General features: G+C 40.9%; 1 protein-coding gene across 1 annotated transcript in view; it reads left to right on the top strand.

Annotated features, from left to right (window-relative positions):
- GADL1 (glutamate decarboxylase like 1) overlaps window positions 1-21,091 on the top strand; it is a 162,798-nt gene that overhangs the window by 105,798 nt on the left and 35,909 nt on the right. The window contains exon 14 of the mRNA XM_032861030.1: window positions 2,500-2,589. Coding sequence (XP_032716921.1) covers window positions 2,500-2,589 — 90 coding nt within the window. The remainder of the gene's footprint in view (window positions 1-2,499; window positions 2,590-21,091) is intronic.

Here is a 21,091-nt window from a genome sequence, read left to right as displayed (position 1 = left end):
AGAAGAAGAAGAAGAAGAAGAAGAAGAAGAAGAAGAAGAAGAAGAAGAAGAAGAAGAAGAAGAACTAGTAGTATTAAAGGTGATAAGGTCATAAGGGAAAACAAAAAATATATTTCTATAAAAAATACAGAAATATCAGATGTAGAAAACAGCCACCACTCCTAGAACTGGGATAGAGCACCTGGGCAAGAGGATACTCCCTCCCAGGGCTGAGATCCAGTCATAGTTGGAGAGGGCACAGCGTGTCTCACTGGAGGGCAGAGGATTCATGGAGACGTCCCCCCTCCCAGGATTTGCCCAGAATCTACCTTCCAGAGTGCTAGAGGAAGCCATTTTTCAGAGCTGCACCTTGAAACTTACTCAAGCTACCCACAGGGGGGTCAGAGAAGCCATCCAAAGCAAGGTGCCTTGCTGGTACCCCTTGAGGGGAGTGTGCCAGAAGAAGCCATTTAGGGTACCTATCAGTCTGCTCTGAAGCCATCTGAGGGGGTGGTCCCAGGGGAAGCTATCAGGGGCCAGTTGTGGCTGGGCACCAGTGTTGCTGAAAAACCCACACACACTGGAGAAGATCCATGAGGTTAGCATACCGGAACCCGGAAGAGCTACCTCTTCCTTCTCAGTGTCCCTCCAGCACCCTCTGCTGATAAAGTCTAAGATTGGACCAGATGGAAAGGAAAAATATTTATTGAGTCTACTTCCATTTTGATAGCATACAGAGTGTGGATTTGAGCTGAGCAGCAGTAAATTAATAGCTAACATAAATGGGATCTGGAAGAAAATCGTCACTGATATAAAGACATGAATTCCTAAAACCCAGTGACGGATAATAACTATATTTTTCTTCTACTTTCTAATCAACCCTAGTTACTTTTTTGAAAAGATTTATTCACATTAAGTGAGTAAAGAATTTCAAAGGCCAGTACATTTATTTCCTAGAGAAACCACATCAATTATATCAGAAATCCAAGTAAAAATTGTGTGGATTTGTACAGGCTACTGTAGTCTTATGATAAATGTTTGCAGAAATTGAGTTGAATTAAATAGTGCTCCATTTTGAATTACTCTGTATTTTGAAGATTTTGGCTCTTTTTCCTTTTTTGGGGGGGCATTGAATCTAATAAGTGTGTTTCAAATTTCAGAGGTTAAAGGACTTATCTTGTTGAGCTGGTAATGATCCTGGGCATTCACTTGTGATTTAAAATCCACTAGAATCAGAACTATAGTACTGGTCTTGATTTTAAGATATAAGATGATAGCTGTTTCATCTTTCTGAAATACTTGGAAACTTTATAGTGATACTGGAGTATAATTCCAACGGCTACTGAGAACTATTATAACATTGGTCATTACCTACAAACTGTGTTTGTGGGGAAAAATGGAAGTTATTTCAAATACTGTCACTGCTAAGAATCAAATGAGGAAGCTGTTGAATGGGCAGGCATGACCTATAATCTTTCCAAAAACTAATCTCTCCTGTGTATCTTATTTGTAAGCCCCTACCATAATTTTCCAAAGCACCTGGTCACTGCATATAAGTCCTTTGATTGCCGATGACAAGCCTATGTTTTTGTCCAGTGAGGATGAATGTGTAGTGGAGAAAATTTTGTCTATGTGACAATAGCTAGACTACAGTCTGTTCCGGAAGATTTATCCCATGTTTAACCAAAACAGATTACTGGAGATGGTGATTGGACTATGGCCACTTTAGATCAAAGTTTCTCCAGTGTCCACCATGCACTACTTATTTCAGAATTGCCTGAGCTGCATCGTAAAACGCCAGTTCTCCAGCCTTTTCTGTGATGGACTACATCAGACTCTGGGCATTCTGAGCACAGGGTCTGAGAATCTGATTTGAATGAGCCCCCTAGCTGATTCACATCTTAAAAGATATTTGAGACTGCCACTGAGACTTGAGAGCCAAGAGTCAAAGTGATGTTCTTTTTCCCAAAACAGTATTGGCCAGGGTCATAGCAGGGCTGGTTAAGTGAAGTCTAAGTATGGCGTATGTTATCAACTCATGGACAAGTGGGGATTTTCCATTTGTCAGGGATAGCAGGTAATGGAAGGCACCTTTGGCTACCTTACATAGACACGGACTTATTGGCAGGATATGGTGGTGTAAGAAATATGTGCAGGATGAGGGTTGAAGGAGGAGAAACCAGGGCACCTCTGGGCATATGTGTATCAGGTGGTAACTAATGGTCAGAGCTTGGCTGAGGCAACTTCAAATTTTATTATGCTTATTCCCAGTCTTGTGTTCATCCCTTACCTGGAGGAATGAGCACCTTCTAGGTGCACCCAACTGATAAGAAAATTTCCCAATAGGCTGTTATCAGAAGCAAAGAGGAATGAATGTCTAAGTCTATCAGATTCTCATTTGTTATCAATGTGATACACACATGACAACTCTTAAAGAAAGTAGCTAAGAGCTTAATTACGCTCTAAGATTAATCTTAGGTTAAGAAAACAACTCTCAATTTTTTTTTTTTTAATCCTCAGCCTGAATATGCCAATATTTGCTTTTGGTACATTCCACCGAGCCTTAGAGAGATGGAGGAAGGACCAGAATTCTGGGAAAAACTCAATTTAGTAAGTAATAAGTAAATCACATTTTTCCTTTTGATGAAATGATTCTGTTTCCATTGTCTATTGATCCTATAACTAACTCTGTACTTGGAAGACCTCTGGAAGATGGAGAGAAGTGGCTCCTAGTGTCCTGAAAGGTAATGACACCCCAAACAGTTGCCAACACTGTTTATGCTTGAACAATGTAACTTACTTGATCCACACATGAATTCCAAATAATGGTGCTGTTTGCAAGATCGTCATAGGATTCATTAGAAGTTCTCATTCCCAGCGTACTTCAGAAAGTGTGATCTGATAACAGGACACAAGGTTAAAGTTCCGTCATGAATGGCTTCTTTGTACAACTACACCCATGTGCGTCTGTGACTGCTTGCATCGCCTCACTTAGAGATAACGTTAAAAACCTTAATCTGGTACCCTTTGTGAATGTGAGCTCTTCTGTTCTTTCCACCGACAGAAGCATCTTCTGCCCAAGGGGCTTATGTGATTAAAAAAGAAAGAGAGAAAAGAAAAGAGATGCCAGCAATGGGTTTCAACTGATCGTAGAACCAAACGGGCTTGACATTGTCTCCACACACAGATGGTGAGGGCTGAGAGTCTCGAGTGGGGAGAAGCCCCAGGCTCTAGGGACTTGTTTTCTCTCCCCTGCACCTCTCCCAGCATGGTCCTACCAGTTAAATCCCTGCCTCTACACCAGTTCCAAGAACTGTGAAGTCTCATGAACCAACACTACTTGCTCCCACCCCTCTGCTGCATGGACATGGTGGGTATTGAAGTGAGCCAGTGGGAGTTTGCCCTGAGGATTCTGGGGCCGTGATACGGAGAGCGGGAATTCACAACCGGTTAGGACCATCAAAGTTGGGTCATGCTCTACCCCTTGAGTCTTCCCTCTCAAGCTCAGCTACCTCCATGGCCCTGGTTTGTAAAAAGTCTGACCTGCAAACCTCTCCCTATCCTCTGTGAGAAAATTGGCGATCCCATTAATAGCTTTCATAAGCAATTAGCAGCACTTCTACTTCCCAGTCAGGCAAGCAACAAACATTTACTGAGTGCTCGCCATGCTGTGAACTGGAGACCCGGACATCAACAAGACTTGGTCCCTGCCCTTGAATAGCTCATAACTGGGGAGACACAGGAGTAAGGGGACGATCCCAAGGTCACTAGTAAGGGCCTGGATGGAGATGAACCCTGTTTGCACTGATTGCCGAGAGAAAGGTTATCTACCTCTCTGTGTGACATATTAGCACTAAGTCTTAAACAATCAGGAGAAGCCTGTTGTGGGCAGTTGTAGAGAAGTAGATTCCAGAAAGAATCATTGCATGATGACCTAGAGACATAAGAGAAGAGGGTGTGATTCAAAGATCCCAGGGGTGTGATGGGGCACTCACAGGGTCCTTGTCTTTCATGACAAGGAGCTTGGAATTTGTGGCTAATTACGAGAAAGATGGAAGACCATGGCTTGAAGCCCTAACCAGCTCTAACCTCACCTGTAGCATCTCCTCTTAGCTTCAAGTCATTTTCTGTTTCTTCATGGCTCATTAAACCTCCTACACTGTAGCATAATATATACCCAATATATACATATTCTACCCATTGTCAAACCCGAGATCCGGCAGCAGAGGAGGGGAGAGAGTGATGCTGCTATCTGTTCCTTTGCCTAGAAAAACCCTTCATTACCCATGCCAGGCAGTTAACAGTCCTGGGCTTTGTCTTGGGCTTTGTCTTGCATTTTTGTCATACTAAGCAACTAGAACAGCGCTAAAGAATGCATTTCAGATGGTAAGTAACCCATAAAAGAGAAAAAGAGAAAAAAAAAAAAGGACAGTGTGAAAATGTAATGGTGAGGCTTCTAGGGACATTGTGTACTTTGATGGACTACAACTGACTTTTTTTTTTTTTGTGACATGGAGGAATAATTGCTCAGGGTTGAGGAAGATCTGGTTGCCATTCTTCTCACTTTTTCATTGTTAAGAAAAGCAACCAAGAATGTGTTCTTTGTGTTTTACTGACTGAGTACTGTCATGTGGACATGCGTCAGGAAAACTAAACAGTCCCAGTATATTTGGGCTTCTTCTTGACTCTCTCTTCCTTTATGTGAAGAAATAGTTCTATTACCCATTCTCAAAAAAGTTTGAACTTGAAGGTGGATATACATGCTAAATCAGATTATTAATCGGATAATAACCTTTTCATCTTAACTGGAAATTGAGTGTGAATCAGGACATTCTGTTCTATCCCCAGTATTTTCCAGCACTGATTCTCTTATCGTGAATATCCGTGACTCTCTATGCCTTCCTTTTGGAATGTTTTGCTGTCATTTAGAACCATGGTCTCCTTGTCCCGTCTAATGTCATACTATTTTAATTGTTAGGGTCACTTCTGATTAGTAAGCATGTATGCTGCTAATACATAATCATCGGTTCACAGATTCTTAGTTTCCTTTTATTGTCTTTGTGTGTATGGATTTGACAAGGAAGGAAGGTGTGTGGAGACATATATGTGTGTATGTATATATATACACGTGCACACATATATATATATGATTCTTGTGCTTTTCTGCTTACTTTAGATGGGAATGTAAGTATATGATTTATAACCCAGAGTACACTTGAAGCACACTTAAAATTTATTTCGGGGTTTATCTTGGATGGAGAATCACAAACAAATAAATAAACCGAATAAGGTTTGCCCCTCTGATTCAGGCTAGCATCAGGCTGAGCTGTCAGACGGCAGGATCAGTGGCGCGATGAGTCTTCCCTTTGGCAGCGGGAAGGGAGAGGGATTCCTTGATAACGAATGCGGAGTTTCAGAGCATGTGAGTGTGTATCTGTGTGTGTGCTGGCCAATGTACGTGCACGTGTGTGAGACTACTTTTGCGAACACAGCCCCTCTGCAGTCGCTCCGCGAGACTACATTTGGTCACCGAGTTCCAGACACTTCTCTGTTTAAGATGCGCTTTCTTCTGATGTTCGCAAAAGCGATATTCTAGGTCTGCCAGCCTTCCCTGCCCACATCGCTTTTGCTTCCTTTCTGGTTTCCTTGCCTGGTGCCATCCCCATTGCCCCATGTGTTTTCTTTGCTCTCTTCATTTCCATACCTCCAGCTCTGCTTCCTCACGTCGCTCTTCTGGAAGCCTCTGATGGCCTCCTGCTCTTTTCAGGGGCAGTTTCCAACCCCCTGCACCCAGCGACCGCTGTTCATAATACACATCCTTGACGTTCCTTTACTCTCCTCCAATGAGACCAATAAGAAAGGTGACCTAACTCCACCTAATTTTGTAAAAGGCAATACAAGTCCTTGCATAAAACATGAAGGAGAACTGATCTTTGTAATACGGATTTGCATTTCTCTACACCATGCGTGGGCAGGACCGCCCTGGAAGACATGAGGAAGTGAGTGGCAAGATTCTCACACATGCCCTCAGAACCACAGGGAGTGTAACCCGCCCACAGCACCGTGTTTTGTAAGTCAGTGATGTTGCTGTTTCAAGTAAAAAGTGTGGAGTGCTATTAGCGATACCATTTTCAGAAGGGGCACACAACTCTTGGTAAAGCTTTGAAGAAAACAATTTTTTCTCTTTGATTTACAGGGTAGTAGAAAACCTAGTGTTTGTTAAAAATGGGTGCAGAATATTTTGCATGTGTAGGTAAAATGGGGTTAGAAAATGGGCTTGGATAATGACAAATCAGGCTTCTCACCTCATTCATATCCAGTAGGATATTGAAAAGTTGGGCAAGACACAGGACAAGGCTTAATTGCTCAGGACTGCTCTACACATTCCAAGGCAGGTGACATCTCTGTGTCCCCACTAAATGCCAATAGCAATCCCCATATACCCTGAAAACTAAAACATCTGCCCACAGTTCCTCCCTGGAGGGTGACTGGTCCACGGGATAAAATCGAGTCCATTCTTCTTGGCATCCAAGGGCCTTAATGTCTGATCAACAAATATTAAAATAGCAAGAGATTGAAAAGAATCTAAGTATGCAACTATAGAAAATTATAAATTATAGTACATATATGCAAATTTCTAGGGCCTAGACAATTACAATTCTATTCCAAAATAACATATTCATAAGTTATTATTAATTGAAAAAATGAGTTATACAAACAGCCACTATAGGATAATGCCAATTTTGAAAAAGTTATGTGTTTTTATGTGCCCAGATGCTTATGTACATATGAACTATGGTTTATATGGTTTGATAAGGGGCAGACAACAGACATCAAAATATTTTAGAGATAGATTTATTTTAGATTCTAGAGATAGACTTTTCCTTTCTTTAGTATTCTTCCTCAACCTCTTGATTCTCTACAATTAACATGTATTGCTTTCATCAAAATACTAGTAACAGCAATGACAATAATAATAAAGTGAGTATGGAGTGATCGACCTCATGAAACCGTTGGGTTCCTTGAGTGTTTACCTATTCAGAGGCTACCCAGGTATCAACTACAATCTGCTAACAGTTAAAAAAATAAATTAAAAAAATAAATTGAGCATTCACCCCAATATGTGTTTATTGTTTTGAAATTGTCTACATGTATTACTTTTAAATATAATACGTACATTTAAAAATGCACATACTCACTTTTAAGGATGAATTTTGAAATTTTAATTATTTAGAGTTGTTCTAATCTCTTCTTCTTATACCCCAGGGGATTGCCTCGTGTGGAGATGATGATTATACCATATTTTAATCAATTAGTTCGCAAACTATTTTCTCTCATGACTTGTTTCCAGATGCAGTATATAATTTGTCTTCCCTTCCCATTCTCTTTCTGTCTACTTATGAAAACACCCACACTATCTGCACTGATTTTAGGCTCAGAGGCATTGCCACTGGTGGTCTATGTTGAGATCTTCCACAGGATTTCTGGGGCTCCCAGCATCGTGGTAGATTCTGCTTTGCTCTCTGAAGTGACTGCCCCAAATAAGTTTTTGTCTGTGTGTTTCTTCAGAAGCCTCATGCCAGTGATTAGAGATGGAGGGTGAAGGAGTTAGGGAGATTCTGCAGAGACAAACCCGGAAGGGTAAGACCCAGAGAATGTACTTGAACATTCCATCAGTTTGCTTTGTCTTGTCTTTGCTCAATGTTCTGATGCAGATTTCCTCCTTGGTCAACATTTCATAAATAATTCTGCATTGCGCCAAACCAATTTACATCCTTAACAGTAATTAACAAGTTGTCTTGTTGTACTCATATGTGGTCATTTCAACTTTATTTTGTTGTGGTTGTTTGCTGACCTGCAGATTTGTGACTAATGTTAGTCATTTATTATAGGCGCCTTTCTCCTCAACAGGAGAAGAAAAATAAATCTTTTAGAACCTACTTGATGGGTGCGTTGCTTTATTGCTTATTTGGTGATATAGCTCGATAGGCTATTCCAGATATCTTTAGAAGGAATTTACTATTCTCCCTGGCAGGTTTCTGATTAACAGCACTTGAAGATGAGACTGCATAATCTGGGTGGGGTGTTGGGCTTCCTTGGGAGCCTCGTGGGGAAGACACCCAAGAGGCCACTTTCTGGGGGTGCTGGTGGGGACTCCAGTCCCCACCCCCCGCTCTGCTCCATTTATTTCCTGCACGTGTGTTCATGTATTCACATCAGAGTTCATACACATTTTGAAAGCTTCTGTATTTTTTTGAGGATTCTGATTCTAATTTTCTTTCCATCACCATCTCTGATGTTTGTATAGCCAATCACTCATTTTTGGATTTCGAACTAAAAACAGCTTTCTTTAAAGATACAACAGTGTTTTGTTTTTAATTTTCAAGGTTGAGTCTCTCTTTTAACAATGTGATACGACATTTATAACAGATTCGTCTATTATTAAAAAAGTCTTGTTTCCTTGTGGATGGAACTCATTTTAAAGCTGCGCTTTCTTTAAAATTTATATTTAAGGAGAATCTAATATAGACGTGCCCTTTACATGAAGTATTTCTGAATGCGACTTGGGAGACTCTTGCTCTGATAGTGGCTGGAATGTAGATTTTAAAAATGCTTCACTAATGAATTTCCTATGTCTAGTAGATACTGTATTTTCTTCCCCCAAACTATTAAGACTGAGGTGATGGGGGGCCTGGGTGGCTCAGTGGGTTAAAGACTGAGGTGAAATGCTGCCCTTTTAAATGTTCTCCCAGACAGAGCTGTGTTATCTACAATTTGTCTGATACCCTACTAGTTGTAGTCGTTTGTTCTTGCTTGTGTCATTCTGTGGCTCAGGGCCAAGGAACCACTTGGGGGCATCAGGTGTAAGCATGGCCTTCTTCAAAAATCAGCTTGTGGGGGCACCTTGGTGGCTCAGTGGTTTAAGCGATCTGCCTTCCACTTGGGTCATGATCCTGGCATCCTGGGATCGAGTCCTGCATCAGGCTCCCTGCTCAGTGGAGAGCCTGCTCCTCCCTCTTCCTCTGCCTCTTCCTTCTGTTCCTGCTTTCTCTCTCTCTCTCTCTCTCTCAAATAAACAGGTAAATATTTAAAAAACAAAACAAAACAATAGATCAGCTGGGGAATTTGGGGTGTCTGTTCTGCTAAAAGACATGGGATACTCTGAATGTTTCATGGGTTTATGCTCATTGCTCTTCCCTAGTTTAAGTCATAGTCTTTCTAGACAGCTCTACCTCTTTGTATTTATACAATTTCAACCAACAAAAGATCCTAACAGCATTCTTGTTGGCTATGCATGCACAATGGGCGAGTTCCCAGTGAACTTTCCCTTGTATTCAATAACATATTTCAACACACAAAACACATATTTTTAGATTATTGTTCTTATTAATTTATTTACTTATATTGCTTTTTGGTTTGGGACTTTAAGCATTACTTTTAGATGCATGCAGCAGAATTTTTAAGGCTAGTGATCTAAACTCCCCAGGAAAGCTAGACAAGTACAGATGTCCTCATTAAAAAAAATATTTTTTTTCTTTCCTTTTAGTTTCCTCTCCTAAGTTTATGAGGCTCTGCTCTCTTGTTTCTTCTCATTTACTCTTCTTTTCATGGACTCTTCTCAGTTACTGTGGAAGAAACTTGGAGCTGGGCCTATCCGTTGAAAATTAAAATTGAGCAAAATGAAGCTAGGTGTCTCTGCAGGCTGAGGCTGAGCTCACATGCCTGCAGTCAGGACAAGATGGGTTCTGAAAGAAGAATGGGCATATGTGTGGCTCCCTGGGACTGGCTGATCCACTGGGCACTTTATTTTATTTTTTGGCAATCTCAATAACAGTGATGGAGACTGAAGCCAAACGAAAGAGTGAAAGCTGCATTTCCAAACATCTTTTGGTAGCTTGGGTTTCTGGTTCAGCACACAAGCACGGTATGCTCTGCTGTGTCCTGGCAGCAGCACAGGCCTTGTCTACAGCAACTGCGCATGAACCAGTTTGGTAGCTGAAATATGCCAGTTTCTTTAGTCTCTGCTCAAATCCTAAGGCCACCTGAAATAATTCTGAATTTCCAACTAGGTCAGGGTGCGCACTGAGGAAAGGCAGAAACTTCATCAGTCCAGCATGCATTGCTATGTCCTGAGTATAATTTTATTTCATTTACTGGGTCAGAGGTGGCCAACTCAAGCACCCACAGAAGCTAGACAAGTAGCCCAAGGAAGGGAGGTAGACTGGCCGTAATCCGATAGGGCAGGTGTGACGGAGGAGAGAACAGCGGCCTCAGCTAAAGGCGGCAGCGTCTACTCAGATTCTAATGACGATGGCCGGGCGGGAATGCAGAGCTGGGCCCCACGTCTCATTGTTCAACAGATGCTAGATCCACAGATCCTTCCTTGAACCCTCCTTTGCTTTTGATGGTTTGCGTGTTGGCACATGATTTAAAAATTTGCAATATACCTGTCAGTGTGTTCTGGCCTTCTGGCTTTTCGTCTGCAAATCTTACCTACATTTGTCAGGCCTTAGCTACCTGTTTCTGTGTGAGTGTCCCTGGAAACTCCTTGGATGAGGCCATGTCCCATCCTGGTCTTTGTCCTTTCACAGCAGCTAGTGTGATGGTCAGTCCTCAGCCCACCATGAACTATGAGGGATGCCCAAGTTCTGTGTCATCTACCAGAAAAAGAAATCTCATGGCCGTGTGCTTTCGGATGTATCAACAAGAAGGTTTTCGGTATGGCAATCTTGAGGCAAATGTGACAGCATACTTAGGATATATGGGTGAATTCTGTTCTTGTGTCTTCTCTGTTCCCCATCCTGATAACTAGATGGGGCCTCTGGGCTCCACGCCTCTCTTGAGACTTGTGGAGCCCTGAGGTGTCTGTCTTCCTAGGTTTTCTGAAAGCTTCAGCTGGCCAGTGAAGAGACCCAGAGAGGAAGGCAAGGAGTTTGGAAGCAGGGGGGCAGGCCCAGGAGAGTAAGGGGCTGAGGGAGGGGCACTGAGAGTGAGTTCCCCAAGTAGGGATGACTTCCCGCTCCCCTCTGTGAGCATCCTAAGGAGGTGCATGTGTGTGTGTGTGTGTGTGTGTGTGTGTTTTCCTGATGTTGGAATGTCTGCTCATTCCTAACAGGTAAGGACATGGCACAGATACCACGGAACAAGGGATCATGCTGGTTCAGATTCTAAGCATATGATATACTGGAGAAGTCACCTAGACGCTGACAGTGAACCTCTCCAGGACCCCTGGGGACTGTGGGAGCTGTAATAATGGCAGAGACTGAGTTTCAGTCCAGCCTGGTAGGACCCTGGCTTGAGGCGGGATTTAATTTTATTCAAAGGCTATAAAGTACGGTGACATTTTGTGCACACCTGAGTTTATGGAGCAAAATTCATACCCACAACACAACCATTAAGGAAATTGCTCTGCACTTGATGCTGTAGTTTTTGATGCAAAACAAAGAGTGGACCCAGAGCTGAAAGAAATTATTATTATTTTAATTAATTATTATTATTTAAAAAAATTTTTTTTTTTTTGGCAAAGGATCTTTGAAGTCCTTTGCCAGAACCAAACCTGCCCCCTGGTGGCCTTTTTGCTCATTTTCCCGTTCGGAGCTGGGAAGAGCTCCAGTGAACACGGACCTAGGAAAGGCTGTTGCAACATGGGTTAGAATTTCAGCCTCTGTGCTTCTAGATTCTGCCAGACCCAGAAAGGCTCACCTGAGTAAAAAATCAAATTAGCCCTTGTCTTCACTTCAAATGCATTTCTGCTCGTATTTTCATCTTTACTCCAGAGGAAGGAGTTCCTCTTTCCAGAGCAAACTCTTCCATGTTTACCTTTGGGGCTCCCATCCTGGATTTCATCCAATGGGCAATCTCTCTACCCCTGTACTTCCCTTCTCTTCTACCCTCTCCCCTCCCTCCTCACTCTCCCTCCTTCTCAGATTTGCATTCGTTTTCTCTCAGCTATTGCTGCCCTCAATCAAAAAACACATACAGGCTCTGACAACCTTGAAGGAAATCATTTTATGATTTTCATTGAGCATCGCTTCCCCTCACACAACTTCCTGTCTCTTTCTCCATCCCTCTGGACTAAACTTCTGAGAAGAAAAGCATAAAGGGGCTGACTCTGGTCAGCATTCTGTGTCACAGTTTATAAAACCATTCCCATAATTTTGGGCGTTCAGGTTGCTTATAGTGTTTTTGCCATTGTGAATGGTAATGGATGAACATGTCCAGGGTCAAACTCACTCTTGCTTTTATTATGTCAGGAGACAGAGTGCTCAGTATGTCATTGCTGATGATGAAAATCAGTGTGGTTTTCAGCCTGATTCTGGCTGTGTGTTGTGATACTGTCTTTTAAGAAGGTTGTAACCATTTACAATGCCACCAGCAAGGAATGAGTTCACAGGTTTCCAGCTAATGGGCTGGGTGGGGGGGTGGAGAATGCTATTCGGAGAAGGTGAAACATCGTATCTTAAATTTCCTTTACCTTTTATTGTATTAATTGTTGGTGGGCTGAAGATGTTCTAATTTTTTTTTTTCCTTACGGATTCTACTTCTCGTTGTATTCATTGTTTCCTCCCCTCCTCCGTATCTTCCATATTTATATTTTGAGGTCTGATGTTTTCCTTATGAATTTGAATGAGGGTTTATATAGTTTGAGTTTTAAGGCCCTTTTTGTCAGATAGAATGCAAATATTGTCTTCGGTATAATGTCCTTTTTATTTTAGTCTTGCTGTTTTTTCATTGTACAGAAGTTTTAAAATTTTTATGTATTCAAATCTGTCAGTCTTTCCCTTCATGATTTATTCCACTTCTCCAAAACTGAAGTTACTGTCTTTCCCAAATCTGATAAATATTCCATTCCATCTCCTGCTGGTTTTTCTGTCATTCTTTTTTTTTTTTTTTTTTTGTATTTAACTCCTTAACCCAGGTGGAGGTTATTTTTGTATACATTGTAAACTACGACTCTAACCTGGACAGTTCCCCAAATTATTATATAATTCTTCTCGTTTGATTTATTAAGTAATTTTTCTTACCACTTTTTATTACAGAAAGCTCATGTTGTCATATGTTACATTTTTAAAAACACTTTCTTCTACTGCTGGATTTTTCAGTCAGTTGTATTGACTGTATATCTGTTTTTGAGCCAGGAACAAAGGTGTCAAGAGGCGTTGCTTCATAATGTGCTCCCAAAGTGGCTAAAACGCTCCCCCTCTTTGATTTTTCTTTAAAATGCCATTTTTAATACTATATTTGAAATTTTTCAAAATGTATTTCAGAACTTGTTTTTTAAGTTAAAAAGACATCTTTGTTAAGATTTTTATTGTCACTTATGTCACTAGATCTGGAGCTAAATAAACAATGCCTTTACTGCTCATTGGCTGTGTGACCATGGACAAGTTACTGAAAGTGCCTTGTCCCCTTGCCTCTTCTCTTTCATCAACGGCATAGGGATAATAAAAATATCTCCCTTAAAAGGTTTTGACAGGGATTGGATAGTATAATACCTGGATTATACCACTTACCATAGTAAGTGCTTGTTAAACGTTGATTTCCGTTATTAATCCTGTTACCCCATGTTTGAAGTATGAACCTTAAATGTCTTCTTAATGCCTGTTTGCCCCTCTCCAAATGAGCTTATATGCTCTTATAATAATAAACTTTCCAAAATACAACCCTGATCATCCTGTTACTCCTTCACATTTTCTTTGTCCTAAAGGAAAAGAGCCCATAATCATTCAGGGACTGCGGTGGTCCAATTTATTTCAACCTTATTGTTCTGTCTCCTCCTCATCTTTCTCAGGTACCCTGCTTTCAAGAATCACACTAAAATAATATATTATGGATTTTCATGGATTAAATGAAAGAGCGCATGCAAGCCATTTTGCACAGCGCTGAGCCCAGTGCAAAATGAAAATACAGGTCTCCCTTGTTCAGAAATTATTAAGAATTTCAGGACAGTGACAGTAGAGCATTAAACTAAGTATGAGGCCCTTCTCAAGTGTGGGGCCCTGTGTGACTTCTTGAAACCAGCCCCGGGACTCCGTGTTTGATAATGGAGCTGAACTTCAGTATTCTGATTTCTTGCATTTTCTCACACTGCTCCCTCTGTCTCTGGTATCTTGCTCTTATGTCCTTCCTCCTCTGTAGCTTACCTCATGCTCAGTCTCATCCCAGAAGCCCCAGAGGTGTATGCATGTTTCCTCCTTTGAAGGACTATGGCTAGGATCTAGTCTTCTCTAGGCCACTTCTAGCTTTTTGGCTTAAGATATAGGGAATTTTTGTGTATTAACCCATCTTAAAATTAGGCTGTCAGCTCCTCAGCTTGCCCAGGAAGCATTTCCTGACACATGAGTATGGGAATACTTCCCAAATACTCTTATGACACATTTGCCCCATCCCCCCAGCCCAACCACCCCCCACCCCCACCTTGGCCACGGCTATAAGATAGTGACTTTTTTGAGGGTAGAAAAGATGGTGGCAATCTTGGGAAGAGAGGAGCAGGTAATGAGAAGTTCCCCATAGGAAGAAACAGCTGATGAATTTTAGCACAGGGATGATACACTGAAACTCCCCGTTATCACCTAAGATTCCCTCCCTCGTGTTAATGGTGCTGTTGGTGGATGGGGAGAAGCACAAAGTGAGGCAGGGTGTTCCATTGGGGTCGGCCATATTTGAGCTTCGATATCCCAGGCCTGGCTAGTGGAGAGCCCAATATGAAATAAAAATTATAATCCCTTTGTTCAGAAATTGTCAAGAATTTCAAGGTGGTGATGGCACAGTATAAAGCCAAGTGTGAGGCTCTTCAAAGCTCAGGGCCCCCATGTACCTGCACAGGTTGCCTACCCACCAAGCCAGCCCTGGTACTCTGCTGGATGTTAAATAAGGGGAAGGGGGCGATTGTTAATATCCTTATTTCTTTGCATCTTCTCACATTGCTACTATCACATAGTAGATGCAAATAAATGTTTGCTGAATGAATGGATCAGTGGATAAAGGTGTGAACTAATGTGTTACCCTCTTGAGTGACTTACTTCCACACTTAGAGTGGTTTCCTAAAGACATAGTTGTTTTTACCTGCTTTACCCATCAGCACACCCACAGAAGTTTTTTTAAATAACTGCTCTCCCTGAGTGTTTGATTGGGCTTGTCTAGAGTGATGTCTTGGGATCATCTGGTGTTTTTTGTTTTGTTTTTATTTTATTTATTTATTTTTATTTATTTTTGCACATGCGTGTGAGAAAGAGTGATTTTATTTATTTTTGCACATGCGTGTGAGAAAGAGTGAGCACACAAGTTGCGGGGGGGATTGGAGGGAGAAGCAGACTCCCCGCTGTGCAGGTAGTCTGATACAGGACTTGATCCCAGGACCCTGTGATCAAAACCTGAGCAGAGCAGAAGGCAGATGTTAACTGACTAAGCCACACAGGCACCCTGGGACTGTCTTTCTTATCTGACTTCTGATGTATAGGAAGGATGGAGAGTCATCACATCCCATGAGTGATGATCCCTATGGGATTTTCTCAGGATGAGGGCAAATTGTTAAGGAAGACATTTTAGGGAAGATGGACATTTTAATTGCTCTTCTAGCTTTGTCCTGGAGGAGGCCACCTCCTCTGTCTCTGCATAAGTCTAGCAGAGCTGGTGTTGTCTAATTGTGTTCTGTCGGCCAAATCATCATCAATTCAGAAGGCAGAAAAAAATGTAAAGTCAACATTTACAGGTCTGACTCCAGATGGCAAAACCTCTCTTGGTTTCATTGCAACTTTTCCTGCTGTTTATCTTTGACTCAGGCTCTGGTTCTTAGGCAAGTGTCTCCCTATCTAGGATGTCATAGAAATGATAGCATCCTGCTGTTCCGGGAGGTGGGGGAGGGGCAGGCCAGGATCATTCAAATGCTGGAAGTAAGGCAGCAGAACTGGCTTCAGTGGATTGTAGTATCACCTACCTAACTCAGGATGGAGACTGTCTTTCTGTCTGCCACCCCGGGGGGAGACTATGGCCAGGTCGTACCAAGGTGCATCAGAATATTGTAGTTGGAGAAGAGGGGAGCCAGAATTCTCATTTGAATTTGCTTCTTCATTTAAAAATGTATATGGATCACCTACTATGTGCCCAACACTCACCTGGGTGCTCACGGTGCTTCTTTTTGATTTCCCTAGTTAATGTGTTGACCAAGGGGCTTAGATAAATGGCAATTAGAGACTGGGGTTTTTATGAAAGAGAACAGGAAAGATTAAGCAATGACTAACAGGAAATCGCTTCTCAGTTTGTACAGAAGAAAGCGCTGCTCTGTCTTTAGTTTGCAATGCTATGGTCCTGCGGTTTTATTTTTCTTACACTCATACATTGTAAGTGTAATCTATGTTGCAAAACTGAGTTATGATTTCTGTTGTACTCTAAACACTAGAATCTATCAGACCATGTCTTGGCAACTAGCTTCTACTGTGTATCTTCTTCTGATTTGAACAGAGAAAATGCCTTGGATCTCAAATCTCATCTATAACTCTATTAAGAGATTTGCCCTCCTTCACATCCTCAGTTATTTAAGAGAATTAAATTTTGAGAATTTCTTTAAGCAGTTTATTTTTTTAATTTATTTTTTGGTATGAAGTTAAGTATAAGATGGCTTTACTAGTTATTTTATTAAAGACAAATATGAATATATTAAATATAAATATAAAATATAAATGCATATGTTATATAGAAATTTCCAACTTTGCAAAATATTTCATATAATAAAGTTGTCTATGCTATTATCATAAAAGTAATATTAAATAAAATATTTTATTGCCTAATTCTCTCCTTCAAAGGTTTAAAATTAATTTAATAGGAATACCCTATAAAATTTTTGTTCTTTTTATAACCAAAAAAAAAAAACCCAACAACAATGGAAGGATACTGTCTTTCATATTGAACTTATTTATGAAGCTATATTTTCCAACTATAGATAGCCACATTCTATATCATTTCAAAAAGGTATTTTCTGACACGTGTACTTTTCTTCATTTCATAGGTATATTAACTTTTATCACATAATTTAAAAATTTCTGGTCAAAAGCTGATTAAAGATCTTATATGTATACACACATTTAAGCACACACATAGACATCTATGCTTACATACACATATATATATATACACACACATATATATGTATATATATACATACACACACACACACATATATACACACAGATATATAGGGAGATTTTTAATATAAGTCAGAGGTTGTAAAGGACTCCCATATACTTCATGTATTTTTTTATGTAATGGCAATTCAGTAGAATCACATGAAACCTTTAAATATAGCTTTCCAAAGGAAACTTGTCTTGAAATACTGGGTAGAAAAGGGAAATTTTTTTTTTTAAGTCTTATGATGTACTGTATGGTGACTAACATAACATAATAAAAATGATAAAAAATCTTAAATATATTTAAATCACAGGAAAATAAAACCAACTGGACTTGGTACATTGTATCCCCCCCACCAATAATCAACCAGTCAGCTTTTTTTTTTTTTTTTGATTGAGCTATAGTTGGCATACAATGTTACTTTTGTTTTAAGGACACAACATGGTGATTCCATGGCTCTATATGTTAAACTCATCACAAGGGTAGCTCCCATCTATCACCATAAAGCTCTATTACAATACCATTTACTAGATTCCCTGTTCCCTACCTTGCCTCCCAGTACCTCCCACTCTCCTTCACCCATTTTCACCAGCCCCAACCCCTCCTCTCTGGCAGCCTCTAGTTTGTTCTCTGTATTTATTGATCCTTTCTGCTTTTTGTTTGTTTGTTCTGTTCTTTAGGTTCCACACATAAGTCAAATTGTATGGTATTTGTCTTTCTCTGTCTGACTTATTTCACATAGCATAATTCCCATCCATGTTGTCACAAATGGCAAGATCTCCTTTTCGTGGCTGAGTAAGAGTCCCCTGTAAGCATATGCCATGTCTTTATCCATGCATCTGCTGATGGACAATTAGGTTGCTTCCATAACTTGGCTATTGCAAATATGCAACAAACAAAGTGGGCATACATCTATTCCAACAAGTGTTTTCATGTTCTTTGGGTAAACACCCAGATGGAATTCCCAGATAATTCTTCTTTTCTTACCTAGATGCCTGCCACAGATGTCTCAGACTGATCTGCGTGTTTCTAGCATTGTGCATACATCTAGTCTTTCTCTTCACATGTTTGAGGGCCCCATAGAAACAGCCCTTGGGTCATTTTGTTCCACTGTGTAAAGAGCTTCTCATTACCTTCTCTACAAAATGCGGGTTCCCTAGCAGGACAGTCAAGGCACCTGGCAACTCGGGGTGTGCCTCCTTCTGCGCCTATGCCTCTCAAGTGTCCAGGCCATAGAAGCTTCCGTCAGATCCCCAAGAGCCCGGTGCTCAGTCTCATCCCTCTCTTTTGTACCTTAGTTCCAGGTGCTCTCTTTTCTTAGAATTTCTCTCTTCTCCTAGCTCCACCTTCCCCAATATTACACAGGTATACATATATATGTGTGTGTATATACACATATATAAATTTCATATTATTTATAATGTAAAATATGAGATAATTGGTGTCATGTACAGTTTCAATACTGTCTTAAAAATATTGGCCTTAGGTCTTACCCCAGTTGGTATGTGAGGGAGGGTGCTCTATTATGGGTAGAGAGTAATGGTTCCACTATGATTTTTCAACTTAATGCTTCTCATGACAAGTCATTTTCCCTCTGCCCATTCCCCCATATACACTTCTGAACATCTCCTACCATTCCCCATCAATATTAATGTCAGATAAATATTGGTATGTTTGAATAAATAAAGTTCGGTCTAGACTCAAAGACTTTTTTGGGTAACAAACCAGAGGCAACCCGTTGGAAGAAAAGTCAGGAAGAAAGCTTAACCAATTTCCATTTGAACAAAAGACTTGGCTAGCGTAGGAGCTAAAATATACCACACAGTAAAAATAAACATATAAAACCCCAGCTTCTGCAGTTAATGGAATGTGAAAATGTGTGTGCGCTGCTGCCACTGGGTGCCTGGAAGAAGACTTCGCTGCTTGTTCTGTCAATAAACCCTCCACACACTCTGTAAACATAGTCATCACCCATTTCTAGAATTTACCAAATAAATATTCTGAGTCAATTTTAACTCGAGAACTTGGTTAGGGGCTCTGATAGGTTCTAGCTGCCTTCTCCCTGGAGGCGGTGCTCAGAATTTTTATTGCCATCCATGATAGAACATTTCTCAATAACATACAATGTGACAGAAATTCACTGGGATTTGAAGGAAACCTGGAATTTTATTAAATAAGTAAATAAAGCACCCAGTACAAGAGTGACACCCAGGTCTCTTCGAAGGGGCTTCATTAAATGCCTATATGAAAACTGGTTGTGTGTGACACCCTTTTTAAGGAGAGAAAGAAATCTAATTGCAACAATTTTATGGGCTGTGTTCTGCATGGTAAATTTTAATACTTGTTTTGCCAGTCTGCATTGATACTGCTTTTATTTTTTATTAGTCATTGATTTTTGAATGATGGCACAGGATAGCAGATAGCCTTTAATTTTGATAATCAAAGCAGGAATGACTGCAATTTTCCTATGTGCTTTTCCCTCCACAAAACCCTCCCTGATTCCCTTAATCTTTATGTAACCGAGGCTTCACCTTCTGTCCATCACTGTTCAAGAAAAATATGTATACTAAAAATTCTGAAATTAGAGGGGTGCCTGGGTGGCTTAGTGGGTAAAGTGTCCAGCCCTTGAGTTCAGCTCAAGTCATGATGTCAGGGTTGTGAAATCGAGGTCTGAGTGGACTCTGTGCTCAGCAGGGAGTCAGCTTAAGATTCTCTCTCTCCCCCTTTCCCTGCCCCTCCCCCATTCATGAGCACTCTCTCTCTCTCTCTCTCTCAAATAAATAAATAAATAAATAACTGAGACCTTTTAAAAATTCTGAAATTAAGGGACACGTTCAGGGCAAAGTCACATTACCAAAGTCACTCTTTCCTTTACAAAATTATTCCAGGTAGTATCTCTTTAACTTAGAAGCTCCATGACCCTAAATAACTCTCTTTGAGTGCTTATCCAAGCCATGTCTATTTCACCTGCAAGTATTCGGCGTTATTAAATCTGGAGTATGCTATGATGAGAGAAAGATAATTATTTAAGCCTGGGATTTTTTAAAAAAGATTTTATCTATTTATTTCACAGAGAGAGAGATCACAAGTAGTCAGAGAGGCAAGCAGAGAGAGAGAACGGGAAGCAGGCTCCCCACTGAGCAGAGAACCCGATGTGGGGCTCGATCCAAGGACCCCAAGATCATGACCCGAGGCAAAGGCAGAAGCTTTAACCCTGAAGCCACCCAGTGCCCTAAGCCTGAGATTTTTGAGTATGGACGGCCCAGAAGATGGTTAAGAAAAGAGAGAAGAAAGAGCAGAGTAAGTTTGAAGAAGTTGCTGGCCATTGTTTTGGGAGTCCTGTGTGACAGGTATTTGGGGAATGCCCACCAGACACAGTCCATGGGCAGCTAGAACTCAGTGGCTATGATCCAAGGAGAATTTCACAATTGGGGGTAGAGTGTGGGAGTCTCCCACAGAGAGAGATACAAGTCCTTGAATATGATATTTACAGGAGAGAAGAGGACTTCATGAAGAGAAGCACCATTTTGAATAATGTCTATTGAGAAGACACAAGGTGGGGAGGCAAGCTGCATCAGAAAGTAGCTAGAGTCCTAGCAATGTATATTGGTATGGAAAGGAAGGAAAGGAGCCTTCAAGAAGGCTTTCAGGGGATGGGGAATGTGTTCTGGGGAGGTATTAATCTTCATTCAAGATGCACCTGCCTTTTCTTATATATCCAATCTTCTCTGAAAGGGAGAATTTCCTTTTTGCCTTTCCAGGGACATGATTTATTGCTATAATAATACTGTGAAACAAATAATCACAAACCTTCGTGATATAAAACATTAGACATTTACTGTTTGCACATCTGGGAGTCAGCAGGGGAAGGGGGCACTGTTGGGTGGTTAATTTAGGCTGAACTCAGTTAGGGTGGGCTCTGCTCCAGTAGTCTCTTATTCTCTCCCTTGAACCGTGGATTACCTGAGGCATGTTCTTATGACAATGA

This window comes from Lontra canadensis, unplaced genomic scaffold, assembly GCF_010015895.1.
Source record: "Lontra canadensis isolate GAN:19392208 unplaced genomic scaffold, GSC_riverotter_1.0 scaffold20, whole genome shotgun sequence".
Classification (NCBI taxonomy): Eukaryota; Metazoa; Chordata; class Mammalia; order Carnivora; family Mustelidae; genus Lontra; species Lontra canadensis.
The sequence above is the reverse complement of the archived record's forward strand: the minus strand, read 5'-3'. Positions and strand labels throughout refer to the sequence as shown.